The sequence below is a fragment of the Eubalaena glacialis genome, chromosome 12 (genome assembly GCF_028564815.1).
Source record: "Eubalaena glacialis isolate mEubGla1 chromosome 12, mEubGla1.1.hap2.+ XY, whole genome shotgun sequence".
Taxonomy (NCBI): domain Eukaryota; kingdom Metazoa; phylum Chordata; class Mammalia; order Artiodactyla; family Balaenidae; genus Eubalaena; species Eubalaena glacialis.
In genome coordinates, this window is record NC_083727.1 from 28,562,181 (window position 1) to 28,579,751 (window position 17,571).

General features: G+C 39.0%; 1 protein-coding gene across 3 annotated transcripts in view; it reads left to right on the forward strand.

Annotated features, from left to right (window-relative positions):
* AHI1 (Abelson helper integration site 1) overlaps nt 1-14,839 on the forward strand; it is a 203,435-nt gene extending 188,596 nt beyond the window's left edge. For 2 of the 3 annotated variants that reach the window (XM_061206760.1, XM_061206761.1), the window contains 2 exons: nt 2,626-2,728; nt 14,504-14,839. In XM_061206760.1, the coding sequence (XP_061062743.1) occupies nt 2,626-2,728; nt 14,504-14,506 (106 nt within the window). In that variant the 3' untranslated portion in view covers nt 14,507-14,839. The remainder of the gene's footprint in view (nt 1-2,625; nt 2,729-14,503) is intronic. The other variant, XM_061206762.1, reaches the window with a different exon arrangement.
* Nucleotides 14,840-17,571: the final 2,732 nt, after the last annotated feature.

Consider the following 17,571-nt stretch of genomic DNA (forward strand, 5'->3'; position numbering starts at 1 on the left):
TTTATTTCTTTACTCTGTTTTCCTCAGTCAGCCTGGCAAATGGTTTATCAATTTTATTGAAAAGAACAGCTTTGTTTCGTTGATATCTCTTTATTGTTTATTTATTTTGTTTCATTGATTTCCACTCTGATCTTTATTTCTGCTTCTTTAGGGTTTAATTTGTGCTTCTTTTTCTAGATTTGTTAGGTGGGACTCGAACTGTGTTTAGTCTAGGGCTAATGATTCCTCACTACTGATACAAATCCCTTTTGCGTATTCTACCCAATGCGTTCTGAGTTGTGAGGTTTTCCATCCTGGCTGATGGGAGTAGGTACTGTCCCTGGCCTCGGGAAATTTCCTCAGCTGTATATTCTCACCTGTACTCTGCTGAATACTTGAAGAGAACCTTTGCAGGTCTCCAAGTTCTCTCACTATGAAGCTGTCTCCTCTCTGGTAGTCTGTGAACTATAGCCTACCTGGTCTCCTCAGACTCCTAGCACTCACTCAGGGAGTCCGCCAGGCTCTACACAGTTTCCATCCCCCTGTGCTGTGGCCTGGAAGCTCTCAAGGCAGTAAGCTGGGCAGTCATAGGGCTCATCTCATTTATTTTCCATTTCTTGGGTATCACTTTCCTTTGTTGCTTATGATTCAGTGTCTTGAAAATTATTTCATGTGTTTTGCCCAATTTTTTTGGTTGTTTTAGGTGAGCAGTAAATCTGGTCCCTGTTACTTCATCTTGGATGCAAGCAAAAGTCCAGATGTTGTATTTTTCAGGGTAGCTTTCTGTTAGATCATATGTACATTATGAGAAAGAAAAGGTGGAGAGGATCACACGGTCTGATTTTCCCACAGTGATCAGGGAAAGCCAAAGATGTAAGATAGCATTTAAGTCTTAAAAACCGTGTAGAGACAGGGTGAACAAAAAGAAAAGGACCTAGAAGTCAGAAGGATGGCAGGAGCTAAGGCGCAATTGCATGGAAGTGCCTGGAATACCCTGAGACTAGCAGGGTACTCTACAGGGTGGGGGAATGCACAGACCAAAAATTTTTTTTTTTTTTAAATTGGGCCTGCCAGCAAGATGCAGTCCAGGTCCACTGTGTCTGTAATCTTACCAGTTGCCCAAATACAAAGATTTCACATAAATGTAGATTTCTTATTTCTTTTGAAGTTCTGGACCACAGCTCCACATTCTTTGCTGGCTTCCATCCACTGGAGCTGCGTTAGTGGTCTCCTCCCTAAGATGAGTCATCCACTCTCCAGTTTACCAGGGTCCTGCCATGTTATTCCTGGCTTGCTTTCCTCGCTCTCCTTGTCACCCTGGCAACCACAGACATTTGAATTTTTACTTTAATGCTAAGGTGTAGGTTCCCTGGAGATAGGCAGTAAGTTATCGATGCTTTTTGCTTCAGAACTCAACTTTTCCATTTTCTCTCATCATTTTCCTCCTTTCTAGACGTACTTTATTTGTTCTTTCATCTTTGTGGCTTCTGACCCTTTTTCTTCTCAGTCATCTGACTTCATTTTACTTACTTAGACATCTCCATATTAGTCTTCTCAGGCTGCTGTAACAGTACCACCGACTGGGTGGCTTAAACAATGTAAATGTATTATTTTCATAGTTCTGGAGCCTGGAAATTCAAGATCAAGGTTCCAACAGGGCTGGTTTCTGGTGAGGCCTCTCTTCCTGCCTTGCAGGTGGCCAGCTTCTTGCTGTGTCCTCACATGGCCTTTCCTCTGTGCATGTGTGGAGAGAAAGAGCTCTCTGGTGTCTCTTCCTCTTCTTATAAGGACACCAGTCCTGTGGCTTAGGGTCTCACCCTTATGACCTCCTTTAACTTTAATTACCTCCTGAAAGGCCTGATCTCCAGATATATTCACTTTGGGGGTTAGGGCTTCAACCTGTGAAAGAATACAATTCAGTCCACAGCAGTCACTGTTCAGTCCTCCTTATTGCCTGATTTTGAAATTCTTGTACCTTTTTCAAGCTCTGTTGTGATGTCTCCCACCATTCCTAGACATCCTAGAAAGGGGGCACTGCCTTCCATTCTTTGAATTTCCCTTCTTTTATTGTTTTTGTATTTTCTTTTTTCTAACATAACTTGCATTACTAAACACTCATCCACAAAATTTTTGTTTTCTATGTTATTGTTACTGTTGAACCATTTGAAAAGCTGCATTCCCCATCCCACAGGTCAGGATATCACTGTTTTCTTATGCATAAACTTCCTTCACCCCTTCTTTGTCAGTAAGGAATCTCCTGCTCTTTTACACACACACACACACACACACACACACACACACACACACACACTTTCTTCTATTTAATTTGATAAAAACTTCCTGGTTTTTCCCAGGCAGCTAGTATTTTTCTGAAAGAAGTAAAATTTATTTTATTCTTGTCCCTTCATACAGTAAAAAGGAGCCCAACCAGCTAAGGTTTATTATCTCTACGTTATTTTCAGTGACTCCCTGCTGCCCACCCACATATATAATCGCTCATATCATCTGTCGAATATTTTTCTCTCAGATCCTCCCATTTATCTCCCCTTTTTATTCCCACTGCCACTTGCCTAAATCCGAGCCCCATCTGAGCTGTGGCAGCAGCTTTCTCACTAGCTCCTTGTCTCCAATCTTCCCCTCCTGCAGTTCTGAGGTGGGCAGAGAACAGAGCCTTGAGGACCGCAGACACATCATGGATATGCAGGGGAGGAAGAACGAACAAACCGGCCGGAAAGTCACCCTCATAGAGGTAAGAGGAAACCAGGAGACAGTCATGTCACGGAGTCAACAGGAAGGTTTAGGAAGGGCATGGTCAACAAGGACAAATATCAAAGACAGCAGAAGTAAAATAAGGACTGAAAAATGCCTTTGGGATTTGCAACCAAGAGGCTGTTTGTGACCTGGGAGAAGAGGGTTTTGAATGGAGGGTCCTGGAAGCATGAGTCAGATTGTCTCCAGCCCATAGGGAGAAGGCCCGTCAGGAAAGGCTGCTTCTCCCAGAAGTTGGACTTCAAAGGAAAGAAAAAGCTGTGCAGAAACTAGTGGAAAACACAGGATGTAAGGAAGATCTTTGTACAGGAGGGAATGACAAGAATATTTATAACCCCAGAGCAAAGAGCCCCTTGAGAAGAGCCAGTCAAGGTATAGGAATAAGGAGAATAATTAAAAGAGTAGAATTTGAAACAAGAAGGTGGGGCTACTTTTTCCACTGAGACAGGCAAGTGAGACAAAATGAGTTTGAATGATGATGTTTTCTGGTGAGAGATAAAGTATAAGAAGGACAGGAAAGGACTCTCTAAAGAAGGCGGCCTCTGTTTTCTCTATTACTAGAAGTGAAGATTGTGTGCTGAAAGTGAAAATGTTAAGCTCTATCACGTACACTTATATGAAATTGATACTTAATGAGAATTAGATTCAAATTTTTCGTAAGTATTTTTAGATTTTGATGGCAAAAAATAAAATCTCATTATACAGAAAGTTTATAAATCAATAGTTTTATAATCATGGGTGTTAAGGAATGGCTTTTTATCATTGATACCAGAATCAGAAAACATATTTTGAAACAGGTTTTTAGCTCTAAATAATAGAAACTTTAAAATCATTTATGTCAAAGAGAAAAAAATGCCATAAACAGAATCTAAAAACAACCAGTAAGCTGGGATCAGGAAGAATTTCACAAAATATGTGACAGACAAAGCGTTAATACCCTTAACTTATAAAAATCTCTAAAAAGTCAAAAGGGAAAAGAAGTATATCAGTAGGAGAACTGGCAAACGGGGTGCATAGGACATTCTTAAAGGGATATGTGTATATATATATATATATATATATATATAAAAATAACAGTGAACATACGAAAAATGTCCAATTACAGTGATCAAATTAAAACAATAAATGAGATGGTATTTTTCCCTCAGAAAATGGCAGCAAGCTTCAAACTGATACAACCTTGTGTTCATGAGAGTGTGGGGAAGTGGGTTTCCTCATATGCTGCTGGTAATAGTATATATTAAAACAATCCTTTGTGGAGTATAGCTTGGTAATACTTGTTTATTTTAAGTTTTCAAATTGTTCATGTCTTTTGACCTGAATATTCTACTTCCAGGAATTTACTGTAGGAAAATGTTTAAGTATACATGCAGAGATTCAGTTAAAAGGCTACTCCTTCAAGCAGTGTTTTAAAAATAGAAGGAAAAATATTCAATTTCTATGAATAAAGGATTGATTAAATTATTATTATTATTTTAATTTATTATCATTTAATTTTTTGGCTGCATTGGGTCTTCGTTGCTGCGTGCAGGCTTTCTCTAGTTGTGGCGAGCGGGGGCTACTCTCCGTTGTGGTGCGCGGGCTTCTCATTGCGGTGGCTTCTCTTGTTGCGGAGCATGGGCTCTAGGCGTCCGGGCTTCGTTAGTTGTGGCACGAGGTCTCAGTAGTTGTGGCTCGCGGGCTCTAGAGCGCAGGCTCAGTAGTTGTGGTGCACGGGCTTAGTTGCTCCGTGGCATGTGGGATCTTCCCGGACCAGGGCTCGAACCCGTGTCCCCTGCATTGGCAGGCGGATTCTTAACCACTGTGCCACGAGGGAAGCCCAGGATTGATTAAATTATGAAACATTTATATAATGGAACACCATGTGACTATTTCAAATAGTGAAAATATTATAGAAGTATGTTCATAGATGTGGAAGGAATGAAAAATTTTTAAGTTAAAAAAGGATGATTATAAAATAGTTTTTATGTAACATATGCATAAAATATGGAACAATATACATCAATAAATGTCAGTAGTTATCGCTAAGTGGTGGAATTGTACTGATTTTTTTTCCTTCATTTTACTGTGTGTATTTTCTAATTTTTCTACTCAGCATATATTGATATATATACACACTTGATCATTTCTTTATTTTTCTTTGCTTTTTGTTTTTTGAATTTTATTTATTTTTTATACAGCAGATTCTTATTACTTATCTATTTTACACATATTAGTGTGTATATGTCAATCCCAATCTCCCAATTCATCCCACCCCTGCCCCCCGCGTTCCCATCTTGGTGTCCACACATTTGTTCTCTACATCTGTGTCTCTATTTCTGCCTTGCAAACTGGTTCATTGTACCATTTTTCTAGATTTCACATATATGCGTTAATATACGATATTTGTTTTTCTCTTTCTAACTTCACTCTGTATGACAGTCTCTAGGTCCATCCACGTCTCTACAAATGACCCAATTTCGTTTCTTTTTATGGCTGAGTAATATTCCTTTGTATATATGTACCACATCTTCTTTATCTATTCATCTGTCGATTGGCATTTAGGTTGCTTCCATGACCTGGCTATTGTAAATAGTGCTGCAATGAACATTGGGGTGCATGTGTCTTTTTGAATTATGGTTTTCTCTGGGTATATGCCCAGTAGTGGGATTGCTGGGTCCTATGGTAATTCTATTTTTAGTTTTTTAAGGAACCTGCATACTGTTCTCCATAGTGGCTATATCAATTTACATTCTCACCAACAGTGCAAGAAGCTTCCCTTTTCTCCACACCCTCTCCAGCATTTGTTGTTTGTAAATTTTCTGATGATGCCCATGCTAACCGGTGCGAGGTGATACTTCATTATAGTTTTGATTTGCATTTCTCTAATAATTAGTGATGTTGAGCAGCTTTTCATGTGCCTCTTGGCCATCTGTATGTCTTCTTTGGAGAAATGTCTATTTAGGTCTTCTGCCCATTTTTGGATTGGGTTGTTTGTTTTTTTGATATTGTGCTGCATGAGATGCTTGTATATTTTGGAGACTAATCCTTTGTCAGTTGCTTCATTTGCAGCTATTCTGAGGGTTGTCTTTTCATCTTTTTTATAGTGTCCTTTGCTGTGCAAAAGCTTTTAAGTTTTATTAGTTCCCATTTGTTTATTTTTGTTTTTATTTCCATTTCGTTAGGAGGTGGGTCAAAAAGGATCTTAATGTGATTTATGTCATAGAGTGTTCTGCCTATGTTTTCCTCTAAGAATTTTATAGTGTCCGGCCTTACATTTAGGTCTTTAATCCATTTTGAGTTTATTTTTGTGTATGGTGTTAGGGAGTGTTCTAATTTCATTCTTCTACATGTAGCTGTCCAGTTTTCCCAGCACCACTTATTGAAGAGGCTGTCTTTTCTCCACTGTATATTCTTGCCTCCTTTATCAAAGATAAGGTGACCATATGTGCGTGGCATTATCTCTGGGCTTTCTATCGTGTTCCACTGATCTATATTGCTGTTTTTGTGCCAGTACCATACTGTCTTGATTACTGTAGCTTTGCAGTATAGCCTGAAGTCTGGGAGCCTGATTCCTCCAGCTCCATTTTTCTTTCTCAAGATTGCTTTGGCTATTCGGGGTCTTTTGTGTTTCCATACAAATTGTGAAATTTTTTGTACTAGTTCTGTGAAAAATGCCATTGGTAGTTTGATAGAGATTGCATGAATCTGTAGATTGCTTTGGGTAGTATAGTCATTTTCACAGTGTTGATTCTTCCAATCCAAGAACATGGTATATCTCTCTGTTTGTATCATCTTTAATTTCTTTCATCATTGTCTTACAGTTTTCTGCATACAGGTCTTTTGTCTCCTTAGGTAAGTTTATTCCTAGTTATTTTATTCTTTTTGCTGCAGTGGTTAATGGGACTGTTTCCTTATTTTCTCTTTCAGATTTTTCATCATTAGTGTATAGGAATGCAAGAGATTTCTGTCCCTTAATGTTGTATACTGCTACTTTACCAAATTCATTGATTAGCTCTAGTAGTTTTCTGGTAGCGTCTTTAGGATTCTCTATGTATAGTACCATGTCATCTGCAAACAGTGACAGTTTTACTTCGTCTTTTTCTGACTTGGATTCCTGTTATTTCTTTTTCTTCTCTGATTGCTGTGGCTAAGACTTCCAAAACTATGTTGAATAATAATGGTGAGAGTGGGCAACCTTGTCTTGTTCCTGATCTTAGTGGAAATGGTTTCAGTTTTTCACCATTGAGAACAATGTTGGCTGTGGGTTTGTCTTATATGGCCTTTATTATGTTGAGGTAAGTTCCCTCTATGCCTACTTTCTGGAGGGTTTTTATCATAAGTGGGTGTTGAATTTTGTCGAAAGCTTTTTCTGCATCTATTGAGATGATCATATAGTTTTTCTCCTTCAATATTTTAATATGGTGCATCATATTGATTGATTTGCGTATGTTAAAGAATCCTTGCGTTCCTGGGATAAACCCCACTTGATCATGGTGTATGATCCTTTTAATGTGCTGTTGGATTCTGTTTGCTAGTACTTTGTGGAGGAGTTTTGCATCTATGTTCATTAGTGATATTGGCCTGTAGTTTTCTTTTTTTGTGACATCTTTGTCTGTTTTTGTATCAGGGTGATGGTGGCTTCATAGAAGGAGTTTGGGAGTGTTCCTCCCCTGCTATATTTTGGATGAGTTTGAGAAGGATAGGTGTTAGGTCTTCTCTAAATGTTTGATAGAATTTGCCTGTGAAGCCGTCTGGTCCTGGGCTTTTGTTTGTTAGAAGTTTTTTAATCACAGTCTCAATTTCAGTGCTTGTGATTGGTCTGTTTATATTTTCTATTTTTTCCTGGTGCAGTCCCGGGAGGTTGTGCTTTTCTAAGAATTTGTCCATTTCTTCCAGGTTGTCCATTTTATTGGCATATAGTTGCTTGTAGTAATCTTTCATGATCCTTTGTATTTCTGCAGTGTCAGTTGTTACTTCTCCTGTTTTCATTTCTAAGTCTGTTGATTTGAATCTGCTCCCTTTTTTTCTTGATGACTCTGGCTAGTGGTTTATCAATTTTGTTTATCTTCTCAAAGAACCAGCTTTTAGTTTTATTGATCTTTGCTATCATTTCCTTCATTTCTTTTTCATTTATTTCTGATCTGATCTTTATCATTTCTTTCCTTCTGCTAACTTTGGGGGTTTTTCTTCTTCTTTCTCTAATTGCTTTAGGTGTAAGGTTAGGTTGTTTATTTGAGATGTTTCTTGTTTCTTGAGGTAGGATTGTATTGCTATAAACGTCCCTCTTAGAACTGCTTTTGCTGCATCCCATAGGTTTTGGGTTGTCGTGTTTTCATTGTCATTTGTTTCTAGGTATTTTTTGATTTCCTCTTCGAGTTCTTCAGTGATCTCTTGGTTATTTAGTAGGGTATTGTTTAGCCTCCATGTGTTTGTATTTTTTACAGATTTTTTCCTGTAATTGATATCCAGTTTCATAGCGTTGTGGTCAGAAAAGATACTTGGTACGATTTCAATTTTCTTAAGTTTACCAAGGCTTGATTTGTGACCCAAGATATGATCTATCCTGGAGAATGTTCCATGAGCACTTGAGAAGAAAGTATATTCTGTTGTTTTTGGATGGATGTCCTATAAATATCAATTAAGTCCATCTTGTTTAATGTATCATTTAAAGCTTGTGTTTCCTTATTTATTTTCATTTTGGATGATCTGTCCATTGGTGAAAGTGGGGTGTTAAAGTCCCCTACTATGATTGTGTTACTGTCGATTTCCCCTTTTACGGCTGTTAGTATTTGCCTTATGTACTGAGGTGCTCCTATGTTGGGTGCATAAATATTTACAATTGTTATATCTTCTTCTTGGATCGATCCCTTGATCATTATGTAGTGTCCTTCTCTGTCTCTTCTAATAGTCTTTATTTTAAAGTCTATTTTGTCTGATATGAGAATTGCTACTCCAGCTTTCTTTCGATTTCCATTTGCAAGGAATATCTTTTTCCATCCCCTCACTTTCAATCTGTATTTGTCCCTAGGTCTGAAGTGGGTCTCTTGTAGACAGCGTATATATGGGTCTTGTATTTGTATCCAATCAGCCAGTCTGTGTCTTTTGGTTGGAGCATTTAAACCATTTACATTTAAGATAATTATCGATATGTATGTTCCTATTACCATTTTCTTAATTGTTTTGGCTTTGTTATTGTAGGTCTTTTCCTTCTCTTGTGTTTCCTGCCTAGAGAAGTTCCTTTAGCATTTGTTGTAAAGCTGGTTTGGTGCTGCTGAATTCTCTTAGCTTTTGCTTGTCTGTAAAGGTTTTAATTTCTCTGTCGAATCTGAATGAGATCCTTGCTGGGTAGAGTAATCTTGGTTGTAAGTTTTTGCCTTTCATCACTTTAAATATGTCCTGCCACTCCCTTCTGGCTTGCAGAGTTTCTGCTCAAAGATCAGCTGTTAACCTTATGGGAGTTCCCTTGTATGTTATTTGTTGCTTTTCCCTTGCTGCTTTTAGTAGTTGTTCTTTGTATTTAATTTTTGATAGTTTGATTAATATGTGTCTTGGCGTGTTTCTCCTTGGATTTATCCTGTATGGGACTCTCTGCGCTTCCTGGACTTGATTGACTATTTCCTTTCCCTTATTAGGGAAGTTTACAACTGTAATCTCTTCAAATATTTTCTCAGTCCCTTTCTTTTTCTCTTCTTCTTCTGGGACCCCTATAATTTGAATGTTGGTGCGTTTAATGTCCCAGAGGTCTCTGAGACTGTCCTCAATTCTTTCCATTCTTTTTTCTTTATTCTGCTCTGCAGTAGTTATTTGCACTATTTTATCTTCCAGGTCACTTATCCGTTCTTCTGCCTCAGTTGTTCTGCTATTGATTCCTTCTAGAGAATTTTTAATTTCATTTATTATGTTGTTCATCATTGTTTGTTCGCTCTTTAGTTCTTCTAGGTCCTTGTTAAACGTTTCTTGTATTTTCTCCATTCTATTTTCAAGATTTTAGATCATCTTTACTATCATTACTCTGAATTCTTTTTCAGGTAGACTGCCTATTTCCTCTTCATTTGTTTGGTTTGGTGGGTTTTTACCTTGCTGCTTCATCTGCTGTGTATTTCTCTGTCTTCTCATTTTTCTTAACTTACTGTGTTTGGGGTCTCCTTTCTGCAGGCTGCGGGTCCGTAGTTCCCGTTGTTTCTGGTGTCTGCTCCAGTGGCTAAGGTTGGTTCAGTGGGTTGTGTAGGCTTCCTGGTGGAGGGGACTGGTGCCTGTGTTCTGGTGGATGAGGCTGGATCTTGTCTCTCTGGTGGGCAGGTCCACATCTGGTGGCATGTTTTGGGTTGTCTGTTGCCTTATGATTTTAGGCAGCCTCTCTGCTAATGGGTGGGGTTGTGTTCCTGCCTTGCTAGTTGTTTGGCATTGGGTGTCCAGCGCTGTAGCTTGCAGGTCATTGAGCGGAGCTGGGTCTTAGCGTTGAGATGGAGATCTCTGGGAGAGCTTTCACCGTTTGATATTACGTGGAGCTCGGAGGTCTCTTGTGGACCAGTGTCCTGAACTCGGCTCTCCCACCTCAGAGCCTCAGGCCTGACTCCCAGCCAGAGCACCAAGACTCTGTCAGCCACACGGCTCAGAAGAAAAGGGAGAAGAAAGAAAGAAAGGAAGGAAGAAAGAAAGAAGAAAAGAAAAGAAAATACATTTACTAAAATAAAAAATAAAAAAAATTTTAAAAATGAAAGAAAGAAGAGAGCCACCAAACCTAAAAACAAATTCACCAATGATAGCAAGCGCCAAAAACTATAGAAAAAAAAAGAAAAAAAAAAACGGACAGACAGAACCATAGGACAAATGGTAAAAGCAAAGCTATACAGACAAAATCACACAAAGAAGCGTACATATACACACTCACAAAAAGAGAAAAAGGAAAATATATATATGTCTATATATATAAAAAAAAAAAAGGGAGCAACCAAATCAATAAACATATCTACCAATGATAATAAGCTCTAAATACTAAACTAATATAAACATGAAACCAGAAACAAGTTAGATGCAGAAAGCAAACCCCAAGTCTACAGTTGCTTCCAAAGTCCACCGCCTCAATTTTGGGATGATTCATTGTCTATTCAGGTATTCCAGAGATGCAGGGTACATCAAGTTGATTGTGGAGATTTAATCCGCTACTCCTGAGGCTGCTGGGAGAGATTTCCCTTTCTCGTCTTTGTTCGCACAGCTCCTGGGGTTCAGCTTTGGGTTTGGCCCCGCCTCTGCGTGTAGGTTGCCTCAGGGCCTCTGTTCTTTGCTCAGACAGGACGGGGTTAGAGGAGCAGCTGATTTGGGGTTCTGGCTACCTCAGGCCAGGGGGAGGGAGGAGTACGGAGTGTGGGGCGACCCTGCGGCGGCAGAGGCCAGCATGACATTGCGCCAGCCTGAGGCGCGCTGTGTGTTCTCCGGGGGAAGTTGCCCCTGGATCACGGGACCCTGACAGTGGCGGGCTGCACAGGCTCCCGGGAGGGGAGGTGTGGAGAGTGACCTGTGCTCACACACAGGCTGCTTGGTGGCGGCAGCAGCATCCTTAGCGTCTCATGCCCGTCTCTGGTGTCCGCGCTGATAGCCGCGGCTCGCGCCCGTCTCTGGAGCTCATTTAGGTGGTTCTCTGAATCCCCTCTCCTTGCGCACCCTGAAACAATGGTCTCTTGCCCCTTAGGCAGGTCCAGACATTTTCCCAAACTCCCTCTCAGCTAGCTGTGGCGCTCTAGCCCCCTTCAGGCTGTGTTCACGCCGCCAACCCCAGTCCTCTCCCTGCGATCTGACCGAAGCCCGAGCCTCAGCTCCCAGCCCCCGCCCGCCCCGGCGGGTGAGCAGACAAGCCTCTCGGGCTGGTGAGTGCTGCTCGGCACCGATCCTCCGTGCGGGAATCTCTCTGCTTTGCCCTCCGCACCCCAGCGGCTGCGCTCTCCTCCGTGGCTCCTAAGCTCCCCCCTCCGCCACCCGCAGTCTCCGCCCGCGAAGGGGCTTCCTAGTGTGTGGAAACCTTTCCTCCTTCACAGCTCCCTCCCACTGGTGCAGGTCCTGTCCCTATTCTTTTGTCTCTGTTTTTTCTTTTTTCTTTTGCCCTACCCAGGTACATGGGGAGTTTCTTGCCTTTTGGGAGGTCTCAGGTCTTCTGCCAGCGTTCACTAGGTGTTCTGTTGGAGTTGTTCCACATGTAGATGTATTTCTGGTATATTTGTGGGGAGGAAGGTGATCTCCACCTCTCACTCCTCCGCCATCTTGAAGGTCCCTCATGTTTTGCCTTTTAACTCTGATTAAATGGTAAGTACTTGCAGGCGGGGGCTATAGCATGCTCACATTTTCTCTCCCCAGTACTTAGCCTGGTGTCTGGCCACATAGTAAAACTTCAGGGAATACTCATTGGATTGAATTTCTTGTGGAGTAGGGCCCAGTATTTTTAGGAATCTTATTTTTCACACATAACATACACACAAACGCTAACCTGGTTTCATACTCATTTTCAAAATCCTGCTATGAGATTTTCCTTTCTTTTTTCATATGATTTGCCTTTATTGGCCCTCACTCTGTTACTCTCTCCCTCTGTTTTGTTACGGGGATACTTTATGAGGAGATACCACAGAGAAAGCCTGGATTTGTTTTCATGCTGGTGTCTTGGTTAGATGACATCTCTTCCCTTGTCAGCAAGTCTCTGCTGCCTCTTAGGTGTTCGGTTCCTGTGCTGTCAGCAGCCATCATCGTGTTGCTGTGTCCCTCTTGCTTGTTCCCTGTTGTCAGAAGGGGGCTTTCCTTGTCCAAGGTGTGCACTTGGCAGTCTCTTCTCCTTTTCCTTTTATTCTGTCCCCTTTCTCCCTTTCATAGATAGTCTTTGTCATTCTGTGTTCAGTGTTCCTTCCTCTTCTTAGTCTGAGTCATTTCCCTTAAATATGTTATCTTTACTGCCTACTTTAGCTTTTTCCAGTTAAGTTTCTCTTCAGGTTCCCTCTCTTGAGGGTCCTCCTGGCTCCCGTGTTTACTTCTCACAATGCAGCCTCAGTCTGATTGATTTATCTTGTCCTACTGTCTTGTGCAGGATCCATCTCACTAATTTCCAGCTGTTCTCCTCCTCCTCCCCCTCCCTTTTCTGTTTTTCGTCCTCGGTTTTGTCCTACCACTATCATAAACTCCTCCTCTCACCCTCTTTGCCTCGTTGCTCCTCTAAGGTCCTTTACCTTCCTCACTGTTCCTTGCAGATGTTTTTAGGGTCTCTGGGTGACTTGTGCTCAGCATCCATTTGAGCCTTTTCTTCCCCACTTTTATCAGACCCTAATTTGAGTCAAGTTTTATGTGCTGTACCTATATACACACCAGGACAGTATGATGCCCTTTTTTGCCCCTGGTGAGATTGTACCTTGCCTCACCATAGCTGTACCATTTTATAGTCTACCTTAGTTGCGTTTGTGAGCATGTTCACTTGAAACATTTCGGGGCTTCTATATATTATATAATACTGGTTTAACAAATTTAAAGCCAGAAAACAAGGACTGACAAAGGATTTTTTTTCCCTCATATGGAAAGGTAGTACAACCATTTATTTAAGATTGGGCCATAAACCATAGCAGAAAAGAATATGAAAAAAAATGTGTGCATGTATATACATATATATATCCATATATATATATACACACACACACACAATATATGTATAACTGAATCACTTCGCTGTACAGCAGAAATTAACACAACATTGTAAATCAAATATACTTCAATAAAATAAATTTAAAAAGTAAAAGATTGGGCCTGTCCCTAAAGGCACAGATGTTCCCTGACCTTCCGGTTTAGGGTTAGGGAATGGTTATTAGCACATCCTTTTTTGCCATGTTGCTCTAGCCTCTACTTTTCTCAGGAGTGATCAATGGAATTGACCACCACCTAATCAGATTGCCATAATCCTTAGGCTGAAGTTTGTTTTCTAAGAGCAACCAAATGTTAAACCCCAACAACAGTTTTGTGTAAGTCCAGATACTCATCACAGATATGTAAATAATTGCATTAAAAAATTTCAGGCTCAACCCCTAGTTTATCACCCTCTAGTTTTGGTGTACTTACTACATGGTCTCTAAAGAAGCAACATCTTGTTTCATCTGCCTATTGGTTCTTGATTTTTATTGATGGTATAATTTGTTTTATTTCAAAGCTGCATCTAGATACATAGTTAACCATCACTATCTTTGTCAATCAAAAATGACACGTACCATTTTTTGGATTTATTTGAAAAGCTATAATAGTTTACTCACATCTAAAAGTAGACACAGCCATAGACTAAATGAAAGAGTGCTGTTTAATAAAATGGCCTATATGCTTTCCAGTCACTAACCCTGAAGCATCTTCCATGACATTTTTTTTTCCAGTGAATGAAGAATGTTATAAACTCTGATTGCCTGCACTTAATTTCTGGAAGTTACTGAGGGTTTGCAGTGCTTATTGTCTGTATTTGAGAAATGTATTTCTTTTTTGCTTAAATTAACTAGTCAGTGCTGGATCAGGCCTTAAGCAACTGCTGGTGATGCTAAAAGATGTTAATTTAACTGTATGTTCAAGAGGCAAGCTAGAAGTTAATTCTAGAAGTTAAACTAGAAGTATGTTCAAGAAGACAAATTAGTATTTTGGTCGTGTGTGTGTGTGTGTGTTGCATAGTGTGTTTTATTACTTGTGCTGTTGTCTGGGCATGCCAAGATTTGTTGTAACTAGAAGACATTGTTTAAGTTCATTTAGTACATTTTGTGTCATTTTCTCCTAGTAAAGAGCTGAAGAAGAATGAAGAGGCAAAGAACCAAATATACAGAAATGAAATGACAAATTAAACCAAATGGAATTTCTCTTCAGAGTTCACAAATTTCAGATGGCCAGGAAGAAAGGAAGGCTCTACTATTTCTTATCCTTATGAAAGAATCTAGAAAAATCAGAAGCAAGGTATGGGTGGAAAAATAAATGTGGCCTTTTGAGCTTAATTGTTATAAACCATTGTGTTTGCTGTTGATCAAAGTATTGGTACTTGTATTTATTAGTAACTGCATCAAAATTATATTACCATTCTTGGAAAAATCAATAAAGAAAAACCATAATTGCCACGCAGCAAATATGAGGAAAAAGTGTTTGCATTGTTAGGATGTCCGTAAAGTAATCATTTAATATTATTATATCTGTAATGTGGTTACATGTGTGATGATATGCTCAGAATATGAAATATCTGCTATTGAAACTTAACTTTATTTAAAATAAAGATAAGCAGCTTCAGGATTTTGTGTATTCAAAATGGTGCAAGTTAGAAAGGCATTAAAAGGTAACAAATGTGTTTGTTTTGAATGAATCATATGTGTAAACTGATACACATAAACTAAAGGTGGTTTTTGGCTAGACTGGCAACAGTGTTCCAAATTTTTTTACCTTTAAAAAAAAGCATTTCATCTTGAAGCATATAAGTGATTTGTAGGCTTAACATTGTTTAATATTTATTTTAGTCTTAATACTTGTTTTTAAATGTTTACATTGCATTATTTATTTCTTTAGCTCCAGAGTAACAGTGTCATTACTATGTGGCTATATATTTTGAAGTGAGATATTATAAAATGGGAAAGTTTATCTCTTTGTTTTTCACTTGACTCTTCTTAAAACTGTGTGATTTTAAGTCTGTCAATAAAATATTTAACTTCAAGAAGGTCAAAACTAATATAAAATTAGAAAACTTATTTACCAAATTAGACAATTGATTCCATTAAAGTAAGAAGTGAGAAAAACAGTGCTGGGCATTGAGGTGTAAATTTTGCCCAGATGTATACCCGATGTGAAAAATCTTCTAGTGGAAATATATTCGACTCTTACCCCTGCACATGTTGTAGAGGCATGAAAATTGGTAAACATGCCCCTGCTGTGTAGAACCTGGGGGGAGGGGGGCATTTTTGAAAGTGGTGAGTGGCATTGATGACTGCTGAAGCCCTCAGCCATCAGCACAGAAATGTGTTCTGATAGTACCAAGCTCCCCTGTTCTGGATGCACACGTCTGTGCTTCAGGTACAGCTGGACCCAGCCAGCATGAGTCACCCTTGTACAAGCTTGTTTTTTCTGTCTTGTGAATGCACTTGATAATTAAAAAAATAAAAATATGTGACTCTCTGCAGTTTCAGCTCATAGTTTTGAGATGTGTGTAGATTCTCTGATTTTGGTTTTAATTACAAAGAATTTCAGCAAGTTGCAAAATGATTTTAAATCAAGACGATAATAAAATAATATGTCAGAGGAGCTAAATATTTGCTGCAATCCCAATGTTCATATGAAAAATAAAGTAAAGGGTTATTTTTATATTGCAACTACTGAAGGCAAAAATAACAGTTGAGGCAAACACCAGGAAAAGTTGTTTCTACTCAAAGCCCATTTCTTTTCTTTATTGTCCTGTTGACAAAGCAAGACTTGGGTTATGTTCGTGAATAGATTAATAAAACATCTTCACCACCTTCTAAGATGAGATGGGGTGGGAGAGATCATAAGAGTGCCCTCCAAGTAATAAGTCCAAATTATAATCAAGCAGAGAAATCAGACTATTTACATAGTAATAAATTAACTTTGTTTTATTTTTATTCTAAAATTATTGAATTCTATCCCATTTTATAGTCTCTTTTCTCCAAACAAGTAGCAATTTGACACTATCTTTTCTAGATAATAAATAGTGTCATTCTTACTAATTAATTTCCCAATTATTGATTCTACTCTGTCTTGAAGATTCGAGTTTCTTCAGTATCAAAACTATACAATGAATAGGATTTGCAAAGCTAGAATAAAAAGCAAGTTTTAAAAAGATTTAAAACTTGAAATATTTTACACCATGAACGCAAATTCATGTTTAAAATGCACCTTTTAAATATGAAATCAGTGTTTTAAATGGTTAACACTTGATACTTTTGAAACCTTTCGTAAGGTTTCTTTCCAAAAAAAATGGATACTTGACATTAATTTTATTTTTCAGTTACAGAAAAGTTTTATTAAAGAAAGATACTTTCTCCTTAGGAAGTTCAGCAAGACTATCTGGGAAATAACTTACCATTTTATAACTTTATATGTCATGTTATTTTAGTCATATATTTAACTCACAAATATTTTTCAGACGGTTAGAAAGTTCTAGAAACTATATCAAAAACTCATGACCTTATACTTTTATACATATTTCAATGATTTCCATCTGAGGTCCATATCTGTTAAGTAGATTATGGGAACATTTTTCACCAGTCCAACTTTTGAAGCTCTATATTTGTTGATTTCTACCTCATTGGACTTGACTACAGAAGAGATTCCCCAAATCTTCACTTTATGTACATGACCTCATTTAGTCCTCACTTCAAACCCAGGAGGAAGATAAAATCTTCCCTGCCCTGCAAATAAGGAAACGGGGGCTTTGAAAGTTAAGCAACTTGTCCAAGTGCACATGGTCAGTCAGTGTGTTGCTTGCTGTCCGTGGAGGTTTGTCAGGCTCCACTGGGACATCTCCAAGATCCCCACCCACCTCAGGTGCTGGGTGGAGTGAGCCAGTAGCACCTAGAGTTGGTCTCCAGCCCACACAGGAGTAAGAAAGCAACCTGATGCACGTACAGCCACACTCAGAGACTAGAAACATCTCATATGTCTTCCATGCAGCCGTGACCTACATAAAATGAAATACCATTATCTGAGTGAAATTTTTTTTAAAAAACTGATAATGTCTTTACCCCATATTTGTTTTGCAAAATCTTTACTGCATACTCTAATTCTTACATTTTTTTAAGGAATCGATTCTGTGGATTCAAACTAATACGTGGACAGTAACATTTTATTCAAGAA